Source organism: Saccoglossus kowalevskii, chromosome 3, assembly GCF_978046115.1.
Source record: "Saccoglossus kowalevskii chromosome 3, keSacKowa6.1, whole genome shotgun sequence".
Taxonomy (NCBI): domain Eukaryota; kingdom Metazoa; phylum Hemichordata; class Enteropneusta; family Harrimaniidae; genus Saccoglossus; species Saccoglossus kowalevskii.
In genome coordinates this window covers 37,455,210-37,480,473 of record NC_140643.1, presented here as the reverse complement: position 1 = coordinate 37,480,473, position 25,264 = coordinate 37,455,210, and the positions used below count along the sequence as shown (strand labels likewise).

Genomic DNA, 25,264 nt, shown 5'->3' with positions numbered 1-25,264 from the left:
TCATGTGACAGTAAATAAAACTGAGATGGGTCGGCCATTTTGAAACTTGTAATGATTGAACTAAGTCAATATGTGTGACATGATGTATAATATTAGGTTAGATTGCAATCAGTTATTGCATGTCTCAGATATTTGACTCCAGAACAGCATTATTTAGAACAAAAGTTAGACATTTGAATCCAAAATGACATGGATCATTAGATCCCATGATATTCAATGTACATGTATCAAATTAGAATTATATCTGTCCATGCATGTCCAATATTTGATGAATTTTTGCACTTAAATGGCCAATAGAAAAATCTATCATTATTTTAGACTATTTTAGAGATATTATTTTGCATTTTATTTCCCACAAATTAGACATTCAATTGTGACTGTCTCCTCTTGCCATGTTTAAATTTTTAGCTCCGCTGTAGACTTTGTCGAGCGGAGCTTATCATATGAGTGATTGTCCGTCGTCGTCTGTTTTCCGTCGTCCTGCATCCGTGTCAATGTTTTACTTTTTCGACTTCTTCTTGAAAACTACAAGCCTGAATGCTTTGATACTTGGTGTATATGTACCTTGGGTAGACCTCTCTCGGATTGTTCATTTCATAATCGCAAGTCCAATTGCTTTGATATTACATATATAGGTACTACATGTGGACCTCTCTCAGATTTGTCCATTTTGTAATGATATCCTCAATTCTCTAATTTTGGTGAATATTTTTGTCATTTTTGGTAAAAAGTGATATTTTCAAGTTCTTGTTAAAAACCGCAAGTCCAATTGCTTTGATATTACATATATAGGTACTACATGTGGACCTTTCTCAGATTTGTTCATTTTGTAATGATATCTTTAATTCTCTAATTTTGGTGAATATTTTTGTCATTTTTGGTAAAAAGTGATATTTTCAACTTCTTGTTAAAAACCGCAAATCCAATTGCTTTGATATTACATATATAGGTACTACATGGGAACCACTCTCAAAATTGTTCATTCCATGATATCTTCAATTCTCTAATTGTGATGAATATTTTTGTCATTTTTGGTAAAAAGTGATATTTTCGACTTCTTGTTAAAAACCAAAAGTCCAATTGCTTTAACATTACATATATAGGTACTACATGTGGACCTTTCTCAGATTTGTTCATTTCATGATGATATCTTTAATTCTCTAATTTTGGTGAATATTTTTGTCATTTTTGGTAAAAAGTGATATTTTCAACTTCTTGTTAAAAACCGCAAATCCAATTGCTTTGATATTACATATATAGGTACTACATGGGAACCACTCTCAAAATTGTTCATTCCATGATATCTTCAATTCTCTAATTGTGATGAATATTTTTGTCATTTTTGGTAAAAAGTGATATTTTCGACTTCTTGTTAAAAACCAAAAGTCCAATTGCTTTAACATTACATATATAGGTACTACATGTGGACCTCTCTCAGATTTGTTCATTTCATGATGATATCTTTAATTTTCTAATTTTGGTGAATATTTTTGTCATTTTTGGTAAAAAGGGATATTTTCAACTTCTTGTTAAAAACCACAAATCCAATTGCTTTGATATTACATATATAGGTACTACATGGGAACCACTCTCAAAATTGTTCATTCCATGATATCTTCAATTCTCTAATTGTGATGAATATTTTTGTCATTTTTGGTAAAAAGTGATATTTTCGACTTCTTGTTAAAAAACAAAAGTCCAATTGCTTTAACATTACATATATAGGTACTACATGTGGACCTCTCTCAGATTTGTTCATTTCATGATGATATCTTTAATTTTCTAATTTTGGTGAATATTTTTGTCATTTTTGGTAAAAACTGATATTTTCGACTTCTTGTTAAAAACCGCAAGTCCAATTGTTTGATATTACAAATATATAGGTACTACATGTGAACCACTCTCAAAATTGTTCATTCCATGATATCTTCAATTCTCTAATTGTGATGAATATTTTTGTCATTTTTGGTAAAAAGTGATATTTTCGACTTCTTGTTAAAAACCAAAAGTCCAATTGCTTTAACATTACATATATAGGTACTACATGTGGACCTCTCTCAGATTTGTTCATTTCATGATGATATCTTTAATTTTCTAATTTTGGTGAATATTTTTGTCATTTTTGGTAAAAAGGGATATTTTCAACTTCTTGTTAAAAACCACAAATCCAATTGCTTTGATATTACATATATAGGTACTACATGGGAACCACTCTCAAAATTGTTCATTCCATGATATCTTCAATTCTCTAATTGTGATGAATATTTTTGTCATTTTTGGTAAAAAGTGATATTTTCGACTTCTTGTTAAAAAACAAAAGTCCAATTGCTTTAACATTACATATATAGGTACTACATGTGGACCTCTCTCAGATTTGTTCATTTCATGATGATATCTTTAATTTTCTAATTTTGGTGAATATTTTTGTCATTTTTGGTAAAAACTGATATTTTCGACTTCTTGTTAAAAACCGCAAGTCCAATTGTTTGATATTACATATATAGGTACTACATGTGGACCTCTCTCAGATTTGTTCATTTGTATGATGATATCTTCAATGCTCCAATTTTGATGAATATTTTTGTCACTTTGGTGAAAAGTGATATTTTTTAATTCTTGTTGAGAACAGCAAGTCCCATTGCATTGATACTATGCATATTGTTCATTTTCTAATGATATCTTCTGTTCTTTAATTGGAATGTGCATTGCTAACAGCGGAGCTATCTCAGCCAAGAGGCTGCTTGTTATATATACATTATGTCTGTGTATTCGTTTTTTCTATGCATTCACTATACATGTACTTTTAAAGAAAAAACAACTTAGGGGTCCTTTTCCTAATATTCCAATCAAATCTGACAGATATTTCTCAAAAATGTGAATTTCACATGCATTTCAATCCAAGAATGGATGTTTTATTTGGATGGGCATTCCCCCAAAATATGCAAATTAAAGAAATTTTCCATGTGTTAGTATAAGGAAGATTATAGGCCAACATATCATACTATTTTAAAGTTTACTATAATTATAAAAATTCATACTGTCTGGTAATGTATTTCCACAAAAATATGTAAATTTTACATGTCAAATTGGACAGTGTATCTCTTGTTGTCATATGTTTCTTTGCACTTAAGGTGTCGATGTAATGATTGGGTATTCATGTTATTTTGTATTTTCCACTGTACAACTAAAGCAAGAAGTGTATAGCTTAGAATCCAATAATTGCTGCTTTCGAGCACAGTCACTCTCCTAGTAGAGTGTTTCCAGTTGTAATTCAGTAGAATTCAATTCAATAGAAATTCCACAGACAATTTTCATGAGGCAAGGAATGAGATTTACATTTACATAATAATTTGGAGCAAAGAAATAAATTGATGTCACTTATGATATAATTTCATTTATTTTGATAAATCAGTATTCCAGTATTCCAATTGAAAAAGATCAGATATTTAATAAAAAAAATGTTACCAAAACTGATCTATTCATGTTACCTTGGTATGTGTTTACAAATTTTATTCTGTGTTTGTTATAATGGCATTTATTAATATTCTGTTATATTTAACTATACTGGCATGCAAACCATTAATATGTTAAAATATTCGCTGGTTTATTAATATTTCGTTATGCTAGCAGATTTATTTATTAACATAACATATGTTTAAATTTTCGTGACTAAATTAAAATGTGATTAAGTATACATGATACTGTAAAACCATTTATTTTCACTGACATTTAATTTCACTATTTTAATAGTTTCACTATATTTACTGGATTTTAATTTCAAAGATTTGCCAGTAAAACAATGAGTTTTACTGTTATTCTGCATGTGCATTTAATTTAGTGGATTTTACTTATTCGCTAAAATAGCAAAAATAAAACTCAGTGAATAATTAATGCATTTACAGTAATGATGGTAATAATCTGAAAATATTCACTTAAATGAACTTGACTCCCTCTCACACATTGTTAGGCAGATCCCCGTCCTTGCCCTGTTATCATGCGAAAAATTGGCAGTACAGAGTCATTTAGTCTCTAATTTATGGACTATTAACTCAGTCAATTCATTGGAGCCTTACCCATCAATGCACATGGTAATGATGTGAGATTTATTGTCTAATTCTTTACTTTCACTTTATGGACAAATGATACATCTCTATTTAGGGATTTAGAATAAAATGTACTAAAGGTATAACAAAATTGACAAAACAAAATAATGAATTAGTACTAATCGTGCTATCAATCAGGATGTAGTTGTTTTCTACATGTCGTTGTAAGTGCTGTTCCGATACAATGACCCCCCTCGCTAAGTCACAAGTGTCAGAATTGAGGACAGACAGACTGGAAAACTGCTCAGTTAGAAACTAGAGCTCAGAATGATGGATTGTTCACATTGCAGTGAGATTTATAGGGCTTTTTCAAAGCAGTGCTGGCTGAGGAACACAAAAAGGATTGTTTACATTGCAGTGAGTTTTAGAAGGCTTTATCAAAACAGTACTGGCAGAGAAACATCATAAGTCGCGAGTTGACACTTTGAGCTGAGAGGGCGACACCTTCTGCATCCCAGGAACTAATGGGGCAATTGGTGTTACATGCTAATGACATCAGCATGGCTTGAACAAAACTGACATTAGTTGTCTTACATTGACTATTCAATGCCTAATTAATTACATGAAACAATGAATCATTAGCTATATATTTTAAAACTACAGCTAAAAAAAAAAGAGTATAAAATTGTTTGAGAGCCATTCAATTACTCGCCAATATAGCGACCATTTAAGGCATGACTAGTAGGGAGTTATGGTTAATTAAACCAGTTCATGTATAAGTTTATTGTTAGAGTTGAGAATGACAATTAATTTAGATTTATATATTGTTATTTCATACATGATTTGCATATTAAACTCTATAGTGTGTCATAATACAAAGCAAGAAATGCATATAGACATACTACAACGTTTTATCCCATCATTTGTACATGCTAACAGAAGTTGGTCCAAATCTTCCAGTTTTCTACAGTATATCACTCCAAGAATTACAAACAAATTGGTCCATATTGACAAACTCATGTATATATACTCAGAAATGTAAGCGGTAAGCATGGCAGTCAATGGTCAGTGACATGATCGACCAAATTTTGTTAAGACACAACCATGTAGTAACAAATGAACAACAAATTCTAATAAATATCTTAAAAACACTCTCTTTATTATGTGCTGACTATAAAAATAGATCAATAAACATTTGCAAACACAATATCTATGTGAAAAGAGAAGCAGCCAATGCATGCCTGAGAAACAGGAAAAACATAATTTTTATTTTCTTTTGAAAGAAAATGCCCTAAATTACATCGTGATGTGCTTTGCATGCGTGTAAACTATAATTTAGTTTCTAGATACCATCCAAGAGATTGCGACCATCAAATACTATGGTGATCATTGGACATATATAGTGCACAGTGATATATATATATGTTTGTTTTTTTAAATCAGCAATAATTCCACATTCCACACTTATGCCACATTATTTTCTTTGAAATATACATTAGAAGTTAACAGACACTTGCGAAAACTTATGGCACAATGGATTGATACAAAACCCGGGTGGTATTATCAATCAACGGCTACTGACGTCAAACTATTAAAACAAAATATCATGTGGTTAAACCAATAAATATTACACATCATAATGTTAGTGGGGGAAAATATATTGATATCGGAGTACTATGAAAGAATAACAAGTGATAAACTGTGCATTCTCATGTAGAATTATCCGCCAGAAAAAAAAATCGAAAATACCGGTATATGATGTCTGGAATGTCTCTTAAGTTTGGGATCATTTGTCTAAAAAGTATGTAATTACCAGCAGTCATTATCAATGAGGAGTTACCAGTATGTACTATGATACACAAATTAACCCTGAAATTCCAAGTGACTAATGAGGCCTTGATAATTATTTTATTTTCAATTGCCCTGAACTGGAAATGTTTGCAAGATTACTAGTCTAGAACAATTGTGTGATTTATTATATAACAAAATCTCTATAAAAATATCTTGAGTGATCAGTTCCAGTGTTTACTAACTTTAGAGACATAAACACATATGTAATGTAGCATTACAATTAATGACATAAGACTACTTCCTTGCGTGACCAGTTGTGTTTTCATATGGTCATTTGTGTGGGCCGGTGTTTGCAAGTTTTGACAGTTATTTGTGGTTAAGTGCTGATACCTATAGTTACTCAAGATGAATGTTAATTGACAGCCTAATCCCACAGTTCCTTGTCTCTACTGTAAATTTAAAGCCTTTTTTATTTATAAAGAAAGTTAGGTTTAAAGTACACAAGCAACTGTACATTACAACCTCCACACATGTGTATCTGCACAATTACACCCTAAACCCCAAATGAACAGTCAGGACATACCGGTATTACGGTAGCTGTACAAACAAACATAATTGTAGTGTAGTTTAGTACCGGTAGTGTACTACAATAGTGGCCTTCACAGATCTTAGCACATGCCAAGAATCGGGACTGAGTTTGCATGTGCGGCAATGCCGCGTGTGTGTGAATAATCTTGACTGAGTGCTAAGATTTCCTGTCTGACCTCTAGACATAAACTGAAATCATGCCCTCAAAGGTGAACTTGAGAGAGAACTTAAGAGAACATATACTGATTCACACTAGAGGGGGGGGGGGGCAAGGGTTATTTTCATTCAACGTAATTGCAATATTTTTTGTTCGTACAACGTAAATTGAAAAAATAAATTCCATAATTCTGTAATCACAGGCTAGACATACAACGTAATCAATCAAATATTTGTTTCGTACACTGTAAAAATGTGTCATTTTCTCGGTACGTACAAGAATTTACATCCAAATAAAAAAGTCGTAAAGAATAATCCAGGGAAATTTCATTTTCGAAACTGTAAAATGACTAGATGACACAATTCACTGCAAAATTCAATTTCCACTGTAAACTGTAAAAACGTTATTTTTTTCCTTGTAAATTTTAAAAAGCCCTTTTTATTTCCCGTAAAACTGTACCAGCTACCCCCCTTTCCCCCCTCACACTAGTATGACAAGGCGATGAACAAAATAGATATGGCTGGATACTGTAGTAATGAATGAAATGAATACAGAACATAGTTGTGATTCATAATAAATACCCTAACAGCAAATGGACATGATTTCAATAAAGGCATTATTATTAGCATCATATACATATAGATACCGCTTGCTATGTTTGGGTCAAATAAGAAGAACGAGGACGTGATTTCAGCATGAGCCGAATGGTTCCCAAGTGGGTTCTGATGAGGGTCTAATGTGAACTATTGTGAACATAATTGTTTTAATACCTCCCCAACCATAAAGGATTACAAATTTCTGCTCATACAAAGATCCTATATTAGAGTTCGTCATTACTTTACTCATCTCTGTATTGCTTGTAACTTTGGGTATGTTGCCACAAAATTGTAAATATAATATCACACTAAATATATAATTGTACCAATATCAGCACCAATCAAATATAAAAACAAACATCTGTTCTCGTCCAGTTTTAAAACCAGCTGTGGTGAAGGAAGGAAGAAAATAACATTAATACCGGTAATATATTTTTGCTGGTACATTTATCTTTATAAGTTTTTAATATACTAAGTAACCACATGTTTTGGGACAAGTCCTGTGTAGTGAAAGAATAAAGCTTGGATTTTATAAAATTTAACAGGCTGTTGGCCACTTGGTCAAAAATAACTATAATCACAAACAAATTTGAAAAATCAATCAATCATTTCAAATGCATGTCTTGGACAATATTATTCAAATTTTGTTTCAAAATGGCCAATTAGCAACCATGTTGGTTTAATTTTCAGGGCCCTTAACTATTTTCAGAACATGCTTTGACAGTTTTGTTCTAAGTATTCATATGCTCATTTTTTTCAACATTTCATCAACATTTCTCTGATCTTGTGAATATTTCTTAGTGATTTAATATCTGTGTCTATTTTATCGGGTATTCATCTTTAGTTACTGTAAAATGACTAATTTTCACTGGGTTTAAATTTCACTGATTTAGCATTTCAGGCATATTCAGTGGGTTTTAAATTCACAGTTTTATCATTTAGATAATGTGTTCTATGCTCAATTTATTTTAGCGCATTCTCCAGTCAGCGAAATAAGCAAAATTAAAACCTAGTGAACAATTAATCCTTTTACAGTATCTGATTGAAATGCCACAGTCGCATGTGTTATATACAACATGTGTAAAATTCATCGTTTATATTAAATATAAAAGCGTGCACTAAAAAATTATTGTGGAGCTTCTGTATACATTGTAGCAGAAATAAACTTTTAAATATAGTGATCACTGCATGAGGGCGCTCTCATCTACTTGTAACTATACTTTGTACAAGAAAAGTAAATAATTGATAAAATAAAGTTGTGATAAATACTAGATGTAAAATAATGCAAATAATTTAATGGGTTAGGGCTGTAGTTCAATCTGATATCAATGATACACCAATCGGTGATGCACAGGAAGTCCTAATAGGGATTGAAAGTTGACCTTCACGACATGACAAAAGCGTGATCTAGCTTCAACAATGGTGCAACTAAAAAAATAATGTCCAAACATATTTTCTATGCTGATATTTGCAGGTATGTTAATTAATTTGTTGAACATGTATATATCATTTATACATGCATGCTGCTTTACCCAAAGATTGGTATAACTGACTTTTACCGGTAAAACATATACATACATTTCACCAATACAAGCACACTGAGAATCAGGCCAACTTAACATTGTGCGTCATCGAATATTTCTCATCATATAGCGTACCTCCACAAGTACATTACATATTTCTGTGGATAGAACTAAATTTATTTCTGTGATGTTTATTTTCGGTAATTATAGTATCTTGCTTGTAACATATGGTTGCATATTTCAGGACTAATGAGATAAAAAGTTCAAACCAAAAAAATGCTTATCTTAAATACGTGTACAAATAATAGAGGCTTATTACTGATATAATTAGTTATATAATATTAATCAATTCATTTTAAAGGAATGTATGAAACACATTTTAATTCCTTATATTCTGAAATGATGTGAATGAAGGTTGCTCATTCTGTTAATTCATCATATGCAACCATTTTTCAATGTTTTGGATCAGTTATAAATAACACACTGCATGGCACCATTACTGTTACCATTCCATATTGACTATGTAATATTCATTAGCATGGGTAGAACAAAATTTATATAACAAAAGTAGAAGTTCAATTAGGATAGATCTACATCTGACTGCTACCTTCTGATCCACTTTGTGTTTCCACCCTCCATCCACTGCCATATATATCTTTTTGCACAGTGCGTTTTTAATTTGTCAAATGATATATAAAGGACTCTTGATAGCACTGATATATCTCCCAGGGCTGCCAACTGACTGTCGGCCTGTCTGATGTGCAAGCAATTACAACATAAAATTCAAACTCTCTGGGTAGTTATTACAACTCATAGTTGGCATCTTGTTCAGGAAATTTATTGTCAGAATCCAGAGCTAAATAATCTATGACCAGTAGTCCATGAAAATATGAATATATTAGTTTATTAGCCCTGACTAATAACACTTAATTGAAGTAAGTTATTTATGCAAATAAGCTTATTAAAACCAGGAATAAATACAATTAAAGACTAAATTATAAGTGTTTGATGCTTTAAATGCATTTATGAGTATGAAATTTCATGTAAGAACCCAAGTGAATAGTTTACTGTAATGAAATGTAGAGAAATTCTGCCTCCTATGAAATAGAAGCCATATAATATATACCAGTATATATATATATATATATATATATATATATTTATATATTATATAATGAGATAAGGGATACTCAAATCGCTTGGATTACATTACATCAAAGAAATCATCCATGAGAAAGTAAATGCTATCTATAGAAAGTCCCACATATGTGATTGAGACTGCCGACCAAATCGGCTAGTTGCACAACTCAATTGGCTTCAATTTGGCCAAGTATATTCTTCCATGGATTTCTTTGATATACTGTCTATAGCCAGAATACTACACATTTTGTCCTGGCCGCTGTAGTTAAATCAGATGGATATTATGTGGTTATCACCTTACCGGTATACCACATATTCTTCAAGCTGGTTGATACAAGAGACTTATATTATATAATAATACTAACACATGACGACAAGAGCATGATCCATCTCTACGAATAAGTGATATCAGATGATAACCATTTTATCACATGAACATACAACTATGAGCATCAAAACAATAGAAAAATCATAATTTTATGGTACTACATTTATGAATCATATGCTAATCAGGCGTGACGTCAAAGCGTATGCATTTGCAGTTACGGCCACTAATGATTTTCAAAACCGACAGAACGATCACACTTCTTATCAATATATTTTCAAAAAAAAACATTTGAGCACACAAACTGATGACATTTAGCATATAGCCCCCATTTAAAATATCAGTCAGAAATATTTTGCATTGAACATCACTACTGTAAGCAATACTGATCACTAGTGGTTTAGTAGTAGTGATATTTGCCCTGGACACATCAGCAGATTTAGTGTTAAAAGCTGCCAGGGCTGTACACCAAAAAGGGGGTCAGTCCCTACCCTGGATGAGTGGGCCTAAAACTCAATGGGGAGGCTAAAGTCACTGGCGCAGATTCAAATTTACCTAATGGATGTGGCTTTCAGGGAACATTGGTTAAAGCGTGGTGGTTGTCTCGCAGCGCGTGTTCGAATTTCATGTAAATGAACAATGTATTTTACACACGTTGTATACGTCGCTATGAGTCCCATATCGAACAGGACGCGACACAATGACTGCCGCCCTTTAAGGTTTGTGTTTGACTGTAATAGATTTGTGTCAATAAGCGTGCATCCATTTTGTCAGTGTAGATGATAAATAAACCTCAATTGCGGGGCGGGGGAAGTGCTTATATAGACTTCATGTTATGAAATACCTATCTCATTTATATAATTCAGTGATGAGAATAAATAAGTATGGTATTGTATTATTTTATAAATTCAAAATAGTTTATTTAACTTTTTCAAATAGGAAATCAAAACGGAATACCCACCTATATTTTGCTTTTTGTTGATGAAACCATGGAGCTAGAAAGGGATGACACATATCTTCCACTAAAAATATACATTGTATGTAATAAACTGTTTGTTAAATCATGGAAGGTACTCTGTTAGTACTCTGTTTTAGTACCTTCCATGGTTCAATAAAGACAAAGAAGGTGTGTCAAATCCCAACTGCACCATTGACATCTTACAATTTATGATTTTCGCATCAGTTGGTTTGCATATGCAACATACTAGAACATTACTTAGAGACTAACACTGATAACATTATATTCTACTCCAAATATATATATATAAACATATAATCTGCTTGACTGGAAAGGAATTTAATCTCCACTAAGGTAAACTACTTAGTCAAATGAATGTGTCCAGGGCAAGATTAGAGAGAATCAACTCACATGCCTCAATGACCAGCCAACACATAACCTTTATACAACTATTCGGTCAGTATATCACCATAACTAAAGGTGTATCACTTTGACCTTTAGAATTACAGTAGATCACAACGACATCTACATTAAACAATTTGCTGCTTCAAAACACATTTTCATAGATTAGTATTAACTTAAATGCTTTCTTACATAATCATTGATCTTTTGACAACCACACTCCCTTTGTTCATGGAGCTCCATGCTTTGTTACAGTATTAAAATACAGGTGTCTAATTTGCATATCACAGTTAGGACTCCCTAGGTGCAGAGTTAATCCCCCCCCCCCCCCCAAAAAAAAAACCAAACATTTTTCAACTAATCTTGTACTGGTTACAAGAAAGTTGTTGCTGCCAATCTGAGTCCATTTTATTCCTGTAAATTCAGTTTTTTGTATTTTTAATCAAGATGTAAGAGTCCTATTTGAGGTAAGAACAATAGATTTACAGCTTTTCCATATACAATTGTTTCTCCTCAAGTTCATAAAAAGCTGCATATAAACTGTGCATAGCTTTGTTTTGTGATCACTGCTTTGATAAGCCAGTGCATGGTTGAAACCCATATTCTTGTGGTACCTTATGGTTTTGCACAAGACATTAGTCATGGTAAACCATGCATTCATTGCTGACTTTTCTAGCTTGCAAAAGCACAAATGAGTGTGCATGTTGTTTTAAGGGAACCAACCAAATGGCTTGTACCTTAACATTCATGAATGACTATACAAACAAGCAGAATTGGAACTGTAAAATGAATCGTCTACTTTATGAACCTCAAAAATGAAAACGCATGAAATGATCTTTTATATACTGCCATTGAATTTTTCAGATATTTAGATTTACAGTTTAAAGCATGCCATTTTAGAACAAAAGCCTACTGATTATTTTTGTACTTGTGAATATCACATCATCCTATAGCACTGTAGCTTCATTTGTTTTCATTTTTGCCAACCGACAATACAAATGTCACTCACTGAATGAACACGATGGCTTGTGATCTGCTGTGACATCATTGTCCATGAGTTGTTTTATTATAAAGCCTTATATCACTGTAACTAGATCAATCATGACATTTCATAAGATATACAATTATATCATTTGAATCTGTATTATAGCATCATAATGACCTTTATTAGTGTCTGGCAATGTTCCATATGGTTTCAGAGCAACATTATTATATGGTTAATATTGCATTTTTTGCATTGAAGCCATTTAAGCATTGGAGCCCATATAAAATGAGTTGCATTTTAGCTTTACGTCTAACCAATTATTATTAAATTAAATCTTAATGTGCTTCAACATTTCATCTATTTATTTAGTTATGATTGTATAGGCATGCAAAAGCCATAACACTGTTGTGTGCGTGTCACTCTGCATATACGTTCTGAGGGGCACGCATATGTCATGCAAGTCGGGTCTACGTGTACCAGTACTACCTATTGCATATCCTCCCTGGACAACACTTGTTATTATAAACAGGCTACATTAGGTCGAAAGAAACAGATTCTTTGTAGAAATATGACTGTCAACATTGATAATCTATCATTATCAAACAGGCCAAGGCCAAGTTTTGAATAGTAACATAGTTCGTATTTTTAAATGCACCGAAATAAAATGCAGATTTCTGCTGACAATGTTTTATTAAGGGACGATTGATCACCACAGACAAGTTATTACAAGTTATAAAATGCTATGTTCTGGTAGTGAGGGAAAAGATGCCCAATCTTATTCTCTGTCTATCACTTCTTTGACTTAGCCTAGTTTGTCATCTTTTGTTACGTAACCTTTAGTGGCAGATTAAGCAATGTAATCTTTCCCCTCACTACCAGCTGTATAGCAACCAGCTAGTTTATTGGTATAGACAATCGGAAGCCAATGCCAAGACAGGAAAAGATCATTGGCGCCATGCAGTGCTTGATTGTTTTTAAGCTAAACGTGTGATTATCTTAGGTAGCGTGGCTAACACCTTAGCACTATATATTGCAGCATTACAGATTGAGGGTATTATTGGCTAGCTGGCTCGACACGCACCGCAGGCATTGTTTCCCCAACCCACCCTCCCTTTTTGTTTATTTTATGCTTGTAGTTTTTATAGATTTAGTTTGTAGTTACAGATTTTGAGCTTTGTAGTTTATAGTTTTTGAGGTACTTTATTACCTCACAGCATGGAACTATAAACCTGGGGTTTTTCATATGATGGCTTCTGCGCATGCGCCAACCAAGCGCCGGTTTATAAATAAATTATCGTCAGCAGTCCCTGACTGCCCAACCTTATTCTCTGTCTATCGCTTCTTTGACTTACCCTAGTTTTGACAGTTCATTTAAGTTATGTATTTATGTTTAATACAGTTTTAAATGTGTCATCTTTTGTTATGTAACCTTTAGTGGCAGATTAAGCAATGTAATCTTTTCTCTCACTACCAGCTGTATAGCAACCAGCTTGTTTATTGGTATAGACAATCTCAAGCCCATGCCAAGACAGGAAAAGATCATCAGCACCAGTGCTTGATTGTTTTTAAGCTAAACATGTGATTATCTTAGCTAGCATGGCAAATCAAATCTTAAATATATCAAATAATATATCATCTTATATCTAAAATTTATTCTTGAAGAGTATCAAGACCATATCTCCAAAAGAGGCACACCAAGGAATATAATACTTCTTTTGGTGACATTTATGTTTGTCGCACTAATGTGATAGGTTAATGCGAAATTAACATGATTTTCACATAAGTGCTTTTAATATAGATATTATGATATATTTCATATTCAACCAATATTATTGTATGGGTCTGAAATCTGGGGTCATGAAATTCAAGATTACAACAAGTGGGACAAAACAATAACAGAAAAAACACAATTGAATTTTTACAAACAACTACTAGGATTGAACAAATTTGTGACAAACATTGCATGCAGAGCTGAAGTAGGAGAATTCCCACTCTTAGTAGACATTCGGATCAATTTAATAAAATATTGGACTCGAATCAGTAAATTATCAGACAATAATATCACAAAACAAGCATACCTTGAACAAAAGAAATCCAATTTACAATGGTATTCTTCAATACAAAAAATGATGAACAACATGAACTTTTCACAAGAACAACAGAATGATTGGTTAACAAAACATATACAGCAAATTGGCAAAGTTGTCAAACAAAAATACATAAATTTCTGGAGAAAAAATATAACTGAAAAAACAAAACTGAAAACTTATGAAAAATTCAAAGACTCTTATAATTTTGAAAAATACTTGGATGTGTTGAATTTGAAGCAAAGAATTTCAATGACAAAATTTCGAACTAGTAATCACAATTTAGCAATAGAAAAAGGGAGGCATACGCAACCAAAAATACCTACTGAAAATAGAATTTGCAAACAATGTACACAGAATAAAATAGAAGATGAACTGCACTTTGTCATGATATGTCCACAATATAAAGTAATACGCCAACAAATCATTCAAGACATTACATTTCCAGAAGAAACACAGGATGATCTCCAGAAATTTAATTTCTTGGTGACTTCAAAAGATGATATAATAATAAAAAAGATTGGCAATTATATTCATAATGCATTTCAATCAAGGAATGAAAATGCCATTTGATATGTAACACTTGCTTTATCATATTAACAACTAACTTTTTTTGTTGTAGTAGTTATCACAACTAATCTTTATCGCTATTAACTGATAGAAACATTGTATTTCTAAGGATGCAATAAAGTTATTATTATTATTATTATTATATGTACGGAAATGTTTCTAAAAGCAAGGAATTCATAACACATCACTGTTTTTACATTGTGATTAATTAAAATAGAGTAAATATATAGATTATTATGACTATTATTGAAATGTACATATCAGCATATGTGTGCAATTGAAACAAACATTATTAGAATAACAAATTCACAAAATAGTCTGCTTTGTAGTCTGCATTTTCCTTGAGAAGATTTAGACAAAAATAGTCACATTTATTGAGTAAAAACTGACATTTTACTCAAATTTTGTCTATTGGCTACAAAATTAGGGTTCATTTCGTGAAATATTGAAGAATACAAGAAAAAACTGCAGAAAAATTTGGGCGAGAAAGTCTGAGGGTGAAAAGGTTAGGACATTCCTAGGACATTAGGACATAGGGGGGGGGGGGGAATTTCATGAAAGTTTCTACAATCATATCTCAAGGACCACAGTGACTTTTCAATTATGCCATGAGTTTAAAATAGTTTTTGCTATACAATAAATACAATGCATACCTTATTGGATATGTACTTCTAATAGAGCAAGTACAGTCCTTCATATACATGTACATGTGGTTACCAGGTAGTTGGTATGTATATTAAAAACTTTCAAAGATAAATGTACCAGCAAAAATGTATTACCGGCAATAATGTTATTTTTTCCTTCCTTCACCACAGCTGGTTTTAAAACTGAACGACAACAGATGTTTGTTTTTATATTTGATTGGTGCTGATATTGGTGCAATTATATATTTAGTGTGATATTATATTTACAATTTTGTGGCAACATACCAAAGTTACAAGCAATACAGAGATGAGTAAAGTAATGACGAACTGCAATATAGAGCTGCGTGGAATTCTCAAGGTGCCCAGCGAGGAGAACACCGAACACAAAAAGGTAATGTAGAGTCAATAGAGTTAAAGGATGAATATATAACGATTTCTTTTGCTAGCATTTTATTTTTGTTCCAGTAAATTAGCTACCATGTAAATTTGGCAAATATTCACAAACAGTTGTTGGTGCTGTAGCTAAAGTAATTTTCTACAAAGGAGGACAGAGAGAGCGATGGTGAGAGTGATGTGTGGGGTGAAGTTGATGGACAGAAAGAAAACTGAGGACTTGATGCAGATGTTGGGTTTGAAGGAAGCGGTAGATCGGTTGGCGAAGGCAAATGGGGTACGTTGGTACGGGCATGTGCTGAGGAGGGAGGATGGGCATGTATTAAGAAGGGCCCTTGATTTAGAGGTGAGCGGTCCAAGGAAAAGGGGAAGGCCAAAGAAGACGTGGAAGATGCAAGTAGAGGAGGAGAGTGGGAAGGTTGGGATGAGGATGAGGGATGCTTTAAATCGTGCAAAGTGGAGGGAGGGGGTAAGAGCGATTGCCACTAGTTTAAGGTGAATCCGGCCACCCTCGTCTTCGGGGACCAAACCGGATTTTAAAACTCTGGACTACTACTACTTATGAGTTATGAATTTGCTCAAATGATGTGTAGGTATTTCAAAATGTTTTTATAGTATGCATAATAATAATAATAATGCATAACTTTTAAGTACATTGATAATTGCATTTTTAACTCTGATTTTTATCATTGCATTGGCTGTCATCTTCTGCACATACTGTACATCCAAACAAAAACTTTTAAAATTTGAGTACCTATGTGAGCCTCTCTAGAATGAACATCTTTGAGTCCATGCATGGATAGTTTATAATTTACAAATCAAATTTAATCATTTGAATTCTAAAAGTCAACTTTGTTATTATTCACTAAACAAAATTGCAAAACTAAACAAAATTTGTAAGACATTTCGGCAATGAGAAATTAGATCCATGCAGTATAAAACCTAAAAAGAAATTACAGATAAATACATAAAAATGTTTTCTAAGAATTATAAATACCAAATTTTTATTGAGCTAGAGTTGTTGTTGAAATGCTCATTGAAATAGAGCATCCATGACTCTCTACCTAATGGTTTGTGTTAATAGGTGCCAACGACAGTTGCTTTATGTAGAGCAACAAGAACTGCATACACAGGCTACTGTAAAATACTTTATTTTAGCTGGAATTAATTTTTGCTGAAACGTTTTTTCCGATGTTTTGTATAGAATTTATTTTTACAGATTTTTTATGAGTTGAATGTAAAATACATGTATAGGAAAAAGGTAGATTCGCTGGGTTTTATTTTCACTGAAAATCGCTACAGCGAAAATAAAGTATTCATTTAAATATATTAAACATTTAACGGTATGTAGATATATGAAAACCAGGTTGAACAAAATTAAATCTGTTTCTGTCATCGCATGTGTCAGTTTTTGTTTTTTGTTTTTTTAAACAAAGAAAAAAAAATAAGGGGAATATGCCTGCTTTTGGTGGCACATTATGCACAGGTAAACTTTCTTGATGTTTCTCTATGAGATTTAAAAATAAAAAAAATCATATCACTGTATCGTTTTTAAAAGTAACTTTGGACCAGAAACAGAACTTTTTTTTCCTCTTTGGCCAATATGCTTGATTAATTTTTAAGGTAATAGTACAGTGAATAAATCATGAACCATTTCTGCATACTACCATGCATCAGTTTCTTGGATCTACTGTCTTTTAAACCCAACATTTATAGCAAAATAAATCAGATCATGAACGTAATAATTTGTCATCTTACATAGTGAAGCCCATACTTACCTTACACCAATCAATAGAGTATTGACTGAGAACTCTTGGGGCACAGCTTGACCCAAAATCCGAAATCATCGCAGTCGAGAATAAAAAGGCAGAGTAAAAGCAACCCCAATAACCGGAACCCTGGATAGGGCTCTCTAGCTCATCAGTTTCAAATTTCCAAGACAAAAGCTACAGATAGTGACAGGTGACGAGTGAGGTAAAGTAAGGTAAGTATGGCTCCGTGATGTAAAATGACAGATTATCACCAGATCTATTTTAAGATCTATTAAGTCATACTTACCTTATATCCAAAATCACACCTAGGAGGCTGGTAATTAATCTGTCAAGATCTCAACAAAAATGTTAATTCTAAATACGTGTAACCTAAATCCACATATTTATTCAAAATAATGTAGGAGAGACAACTATTGACTTAAGGTGAATATGGATCTATGGCACAAGGGTTTCTGATACAAGTCCTCAAGAGGAACCATTATCATTTTTTTCTCTTCTCGTGCTATGACACACATAGTACATACACACACAATCTTACCATCAATCAGCGATCAGGGGTAATTTAGACCTTCTGTCTGCCTCTCAAATAATGGCTGATGAAGACATCTGTCTCAGTCTTGTTTTAAGAACGTGATAAATAGATACATTGGCCTAGAAAGAATAAGCCAGTACTCTGACCTAGTGCATATGTCTTTATGTGTATCAGCTGGTATCTAGTGTAAGAAATAGACAAGGGATGAAGGCTCACAGCGAGTAAGGGAGGGTAACTCTTGCTAATTTTTGATCATTAGTAATTCATGTGACTTCTTCAATTCGTGTGAGACCATCATCGCATATCTCACTCTTGCACACACTGGAGTGCAATCTTATAATTACTTGATAACATGTCTTTAAATATCATCTTCATCATCAATTACTTCATTTAAAAAAGTTGCATCACCAGAGATTTAGTATGTGAGGTGTGGAAACTTTGACATCTACCAAGAGATTCAATGTCAAGTGTGATTTTAATTTTTAATAATAATAAATTTTATTACGCAACTGTAATCTGCTATGGGATACAGTAAGGTAAAAATATAGTGTAAAATAAAGCAACTAAAAATAACTACAAATTTAATAGTTCATTCACATTTCGGTATTCTGCTCTCTTTTTTTCTCTCGTAGTGTCCTTATACATCACAATAACAAAACTATGAATCCATAACTTACCTACCTATTTTATTTCAGCCTAACTTAATCTGACAATTTTCTACTTTTAAATATCCTTTGTTTTCATTGTGAACATCTGTTTTGTAGTTTGATCGACCGCCCTCAGTCGGCCACCGTGAGCTCCGGAACGCCGGTAGAATCCTTAGCGGAATGTAGATATGGAATATGACTATCCAGTTTATTTTTGGTAACAATGACAGCACGAAGCAGAACAGCACAGTGTTATTTAAGAAACTGTAATTCCACTCTCAATACAATACAAAAATGGATTTAATATATTTAGTACCGAAACTAAGTGGCAATTATTTAATTTAATAATCGTTGTTAGGCTTTTTCTAATAACCTAAGGAGTATTGGAGCTCGGGAAAAAATCACGTAGCAAGATGGCGGAAAACGACGTCGATTTTGGAACGAACGGAGAACACGCTTTGTCGCCACGATCCAAAGATGCGCCAAAACCGCTTCACCCAGAAGGAACTAGTCGGGTGAGTTCGGAGTTGTTAGTACGATTCTAAGCGGCGTATCATTCGATGAATAGTTTATTTTAGTTATCTATTTTGACACGCCTTGAATGGTTGTCAATGACGGTCGCTCTTGAGTCATAGACTCGTTATTTTATGTTTACTTTGCTCACGAATGTAAGTGACGTATTGTCGTTAAAACCACAGCGAAATGGCCACTGTGGTGTCACTTGTAATGTTAAACTGTTCGTGACAACTGGGACAGTACGGCTTGGCGATAGCGTGACCCCTTCAAGGACACTGCTATCAATTCATCGGTCATTCATCCTAACCGCGTATTACCTACGTCAGACAGCGCCATCGATCGGCAGATAATCACAAATACGATGATGACTGGCAGCTGATTAGTTTGTTCGATTTGTTTTCATTCATTCTTCCTCTAGTTTAATCGTACGATATCGAATTTTTTTTTTTTTTTTGATATAACATTTTTTTGGAAATGTGGTTTTTTAACTCTTTTGTATATTATTCTCAGGTAACAGTAACATTTTGTTGCATCTTTAGAAAAAGAACATTTCTATCAGTTCTTGGCAATAAATATATAGTTAAAAAAAATAATATATGTATTCAGATTGAATAGTCCTTATATGCAAGAAAAAAATTAAAAATGTTATAAAGAAAAAAATTTTGAAAAGCCTGTTATAGGAACAACCTTTTTTTTTATTTTGCCAACTGCTTTGAATGTTATTTTAAATTCAAAATATTTAATGGATTTTTTAAGCTCTACCATGATACAATACTGGTTGGGGAATACGGGGAAACTGTTAATACACACAAAAATTAAATGTTGCATAAAAATAGAGGCCATTAAAAGAATATTATCTTTGCAGATATGAGTGTCATAAATCATGTTTAAAGTTGTTGTAAAATCTTATCCACAAAGCCTGGCACAATTTTGTGACTGAAAAACAAAATTAGGGTCCTACAATAAAAAATAGGTGTAGGTTAGCTTATAGGAACTTTTTTTCTATTGACCTTATGAAGAAAAACAAATTTCTGTTTGATTACTTCTTTCTTGGTAAATTCAGAGACATGAATGCAGACATGTATTGTCCTATGATTTATAGGCTGTGGCACAATTCATGTCTTAAAGGTGAATTTCTTTACCAGTACAAGTTTTAAACCATTTTCATTTCAAGATTATATTTCAGTCTTGTACACCAGTCAGGGTTTTTCTAGAAAGAAACTGCAAGAGGAAGCACTGCAATTAAGAGGCGCCACCAAGTGGGGGAGGAGTTTTTGTTAATTCTAAGTTAAAATGGAGCATTCTAATTAATCAGACAGGTCACAGTTGAAGACTATGTCCACATGTAATCCCTGGTCAATCAGAATTTTATGGTTGCCAGAGGATCTGCTTCCCAGGGTAAGGAGTGCATGGCCATGGCATGAGGGCGCTGCTCCTCTGTTCCCTTGTTTAAAAAAATCCTTGCCAGTCTTGAAATTGACTGCATCTTGCATAAATTCATGCCTTTTAGACAGTACATTTTGTAGTCGTGCATGTCATGAATGCTACAAAAATCATGCAACTGCATGCATGAATCGGGCATGGACAGTGAAGGAACTGTTAGCTGACCAAGATTTTAAAAGAAAAAAAAATTGGAATGCACTTTGAGATAGTCTATCATATTAAACAGATTTTAATATTAACCCTTATGCTGCCAGCCCTTGTACATTTATAGTAAGCAAATAACACCGAATAAACGGCAAGGTAAAGACTATGTCTAATTATAGTAAATACGTACTGCGTGCGTGACTCGAACCGGCGCTCGCGTACGGCACCAAATCGCCTAGCTTCACGCCACTACACGTCTTCCCCTCGGCCACCGAGTAACAACTCAACATGTATGTTGTGTCAATCTGGCCATTGACTTGACCGAGTAAGGTTTGATAATAGACACGAAAAATGGGTGATTTGTGTTCGTCCTACATGGAAGAACCTGCATTGTATACCATATTGGTCTATAGAGGGACTATGAAATAAAATAATGGGATTGAATATGTTCATATTTTTTATGAGAAAGTACTAGTACATCATCGTAAAATTTATTTTGCTTTTTAGTCCCCGTTCGGACGAAGTCCGAAAACGGGGACTTATAATTCGGTCTCCGTCCGTCTGTGTGTCTGTGCGTCCGTGCGTCCATCCGGAGTCATATCTCAGAATCCCTTGGACCGATTCTGTTCATTCTTTGCATGTGCCTAGTACTTTATGTGGGACATATGCACATGCAGTGGTTTAGCGATTTGATTCAAAATGGCCGACTGGCAGCCATCTTGTTTTTTGAAAATGTTGTATTTTGGACATGCTTTGTCAGTTTTCATTCAAACTTGGTACATACATTATACATGTTAGGATACATGTCCATGATGATTTATTTCACAATTGGATCAAAGATGGCCGACTGGCAGCCATCTTATTTTTTGAAAATGTCGTATTTTGGACATGCTTTGTCAGTTTTCATTCAAATTTAGTACATAGATCATACATGTTAGCATACATGTCCCGACCGTCCGTGAGTTCCTGAGTTTGTCTGTCCGACTGTATGTGTGTCCGTCTGTCCGTGTGTCAGTCATTCCAACGTCATATTTCAGAATCCTGTGGACCGATTCCGTTCATTCTTTGCATGTGCCTAGTACTTTATGTGGGACATATGCACATGCAGTGGTTTAGCGATTCAATTCAAAATGGCCGACTGGCAGCCATCTTGTTTTTTGAAAATGTTGTATTTTGGACATGCTTTGTCAGTTGTCATTCAAACTTGGTACATAGATTATACATGTTAGGATACATGTCCATGACGATTTATTTTGCAATTGGATCAAAGATGGTCGACTGGCAGGCATCTTGTTTTTGTTTTTTTTATGCAGTATCTTGGACGTGCTCTGTCAGTTTTCATTCAAATTTGGCACATACATGTACTTTATACATGTTAGGATGCATGTCCATGACAATTCGTTTCAAAATCTGGTCAAGGATGGCCGATTGACAGCCATCTGACTTTTTGGCCTTACTACTATATTTCCACAATTTATGTACCATTTTCATTCGTATTTGGCACACACATCATACATATCAGTGTGTTTCATAATCAGATCAAAGATTGCTGAATAACGACTGTTTTTATTTTGGCCATATTACTATGACACGAAACACGTGTTTTGATGTAAATAAACAATCTGTTGCATACGCCACTTGGAACTCAAGTTTCAAGGACATGCTCGCGACAACCCCTCCGCTTTAATATGACGAGCACAAAGAGAACTTAACGGGGACTGTGTCATTTTCAATGACTTGTATATTTAGACGTACATTACCTCTAGGTACTGTATGGGAATGTGATGAGTTCCCTAAAAGTAAAAATTGAAGGGCAAGATGGTCAGTAGATGTCAATCGCACTACCCTCAGGGATATTGTAGATGTCTTGGTGTCATGGTGTCATTTGTATTGTTTTTTATGTGGTTGTTTAATTCTGATAAACTTAAAGAAAACACTAAGGATGAAGTTGCACATGGCGATGTTGCAATTTAACATGTGCAGTATATTTGTTGTGAAAACTGGATTCAGTTGATAAACTTGCTTGGTGTCACAAAGTCAGAATTGAAACAACTAAAATTTTGCAACTGACTTTTTAAATTTGTTCATGACATCATCAAAACACATTATCACACTTTTTTACATGTTTTACAAGCGATACATCGTATTGTATGATGTCATAATAATATATACATGTACATTGTAATATATGTATGAACTTGCTTGAGCATGGAGCTAATCTCTGTTTTAGTTGTGTCTTGGAATCAATCAACATATTTTGAATTTAACATTATATATAGGTCAATATAACTAAACTGCCTTAAAGTGCCTGTGAAATGGCTGCTATTTTCACGCCTAAAATTATCCATTGATACATAAATATTATTATTTCTTTATGTTTCTAAGCATGAATTATTTTTTTAAGTGAAAATAAGTGTTTTAAACTCAATCTGCGGCAACTTTATTTTTGTGTATTTTAAAACAAGGCTCCTCATTAGCTTCTTATTTGCATACAGAAATTCCCCTTGTGACGTCAGTAGGGGAAGTCGCATGGCAGCTTGCATTGCCGATACGTGTAAATAAGGCAAATTTCTTCTGCAGTTTTCTCGTCTTTGACTAAATTTTCACTTATGTACTTGTTCGTCGAGGAGGAATGGACAATAATGAACACATACTATCAATTTTTGTTGCATGGAGTTGAGTTAGATGCGAAATATGTTCGTTCTGGTGTAGCTGGTCACCGTGATCGTCAGCGGCGCACGTTTGTACACTGTCGCTGGACAAAATAGAATTTGACGTCGGAATTATCTCGTTATTTAGCAGGTTACTAGGCACGTCACTACACTGTTTTATTTCATCGATCGTCTGAGTAAAACTTTCAAAATTAAAATAAAAGAGAACATATTTTGACATTCTAAACATTAGACCATAGTGATCACTATAAAATAATTAAAAAAAAACGACAAATCACAGTTACTAAATAAATGACAGTCGCGTGGAAATAAATTGAAATTTTGTTGAAATAGGTGAACGCGTCGGGTCACAACGAGGGCAAGTGCGTTAAAAGCGGCGTTTAATTTGATAACAATAATAATCGAGATCGACACACATACAGATAAATTCATAGTGGATTCGAGTTAGCGTGATCCATGGTGTGATTGTCATAATTATAATATATTAAAACTTTATTTGGTGGAAACACATTGACCAAGCCTGGATTCTTATTTCAGAAATTATTACGCAGATCAAGCTGCAAGCATGGAGGTAAAAAAAGAACAGAGGTGTGAATTCGACATTCAACACAATTCAGAAACTTTTAGCCTTCGAAAATGAAAACAATTAGCAGTGTGTAAGGGCTGTGTAATTTCCTGTTTGTCCGACGCTTCGTTTTCGTGTCACTGTCGAAATTATTGCTACCTTTTACTTAACAGGGACTAAATGGTCTCTATAAAACGATAATCAGGATCGCAAAAAAGTCAACTCATTTGAAACACTTGCCGGACGTCTCTCTTTCTATTTGTTTCAAAAGTGTTGCGCCAGGTTTATGTTGTCAGCGTTTCTCTTTAAACCTAGTTTTTTTTTCATGGACGAGGACAGTTTTTTCAAAAAATGAATCTGAGGTTAAGTGGCTTTCGTCCACTGATGTCGCACCTTCGGATCGATTAGAAACGTGTGAATACTTACACTATGACTATACGTTTCACTGCAACTGTCCACAACACAACATGTAAAAACTCTCTCTCAAAAAAAAATAAATAAATAAACAAAAAAAGAAAGAAAAAAACGCCGACTGAAAAAATGTATATCGTTTAAATGTATACTGAATGACCAGTGTTATTACGGCTCAGTGGTATGACTTTCTCTCACATTTTGGCATTTGGTGGCGCACTTTCGCCGAGAGTCGGAAATCCGGAAACAGTCGACCGTTTCAGGATAGATGGGCTACAACACGAGAAATATCCCAAATTTTCTTGGATACGAGTAATCATTTTCAGCAAAAAAATCAATAACTGCCCATTTCAGTGGGAT

The 25,264-nt window shown here is 33.6% G+C and overlaps 1 protein-coding gene across 2 annotated transcripts in view; it reads left to right on the top strand.

The window, feature by feature from the left end:
• LOC100372547 (S-adenosylhomocysteine hydrolase-like protein 1) overlaps positions 1–25,264 on the top strand; it is a 54,132-nt gene that overhangs the window by 12,546 nt on the left and 16,322 nt on the right. The window contains exon 2 of one of the 2 annotated variants that reach the window (XM_085497159.1): positions 15,981–16,200. In XM_085497159.1, the coding sequence (XP_085353285.1) occupies positions 16,117–16,200 (84 nt within the window). In that variant the 5' untranslated portion in view covers positions 15,981–16,116. Of the gene's footprint in view, positions 1–15,980; positions 16,201–19,525; positions 19,669–25,264 lie in introns of those variants that run through there. The other variant, XM_006823768.3, reaches the window with a different exon arrangement.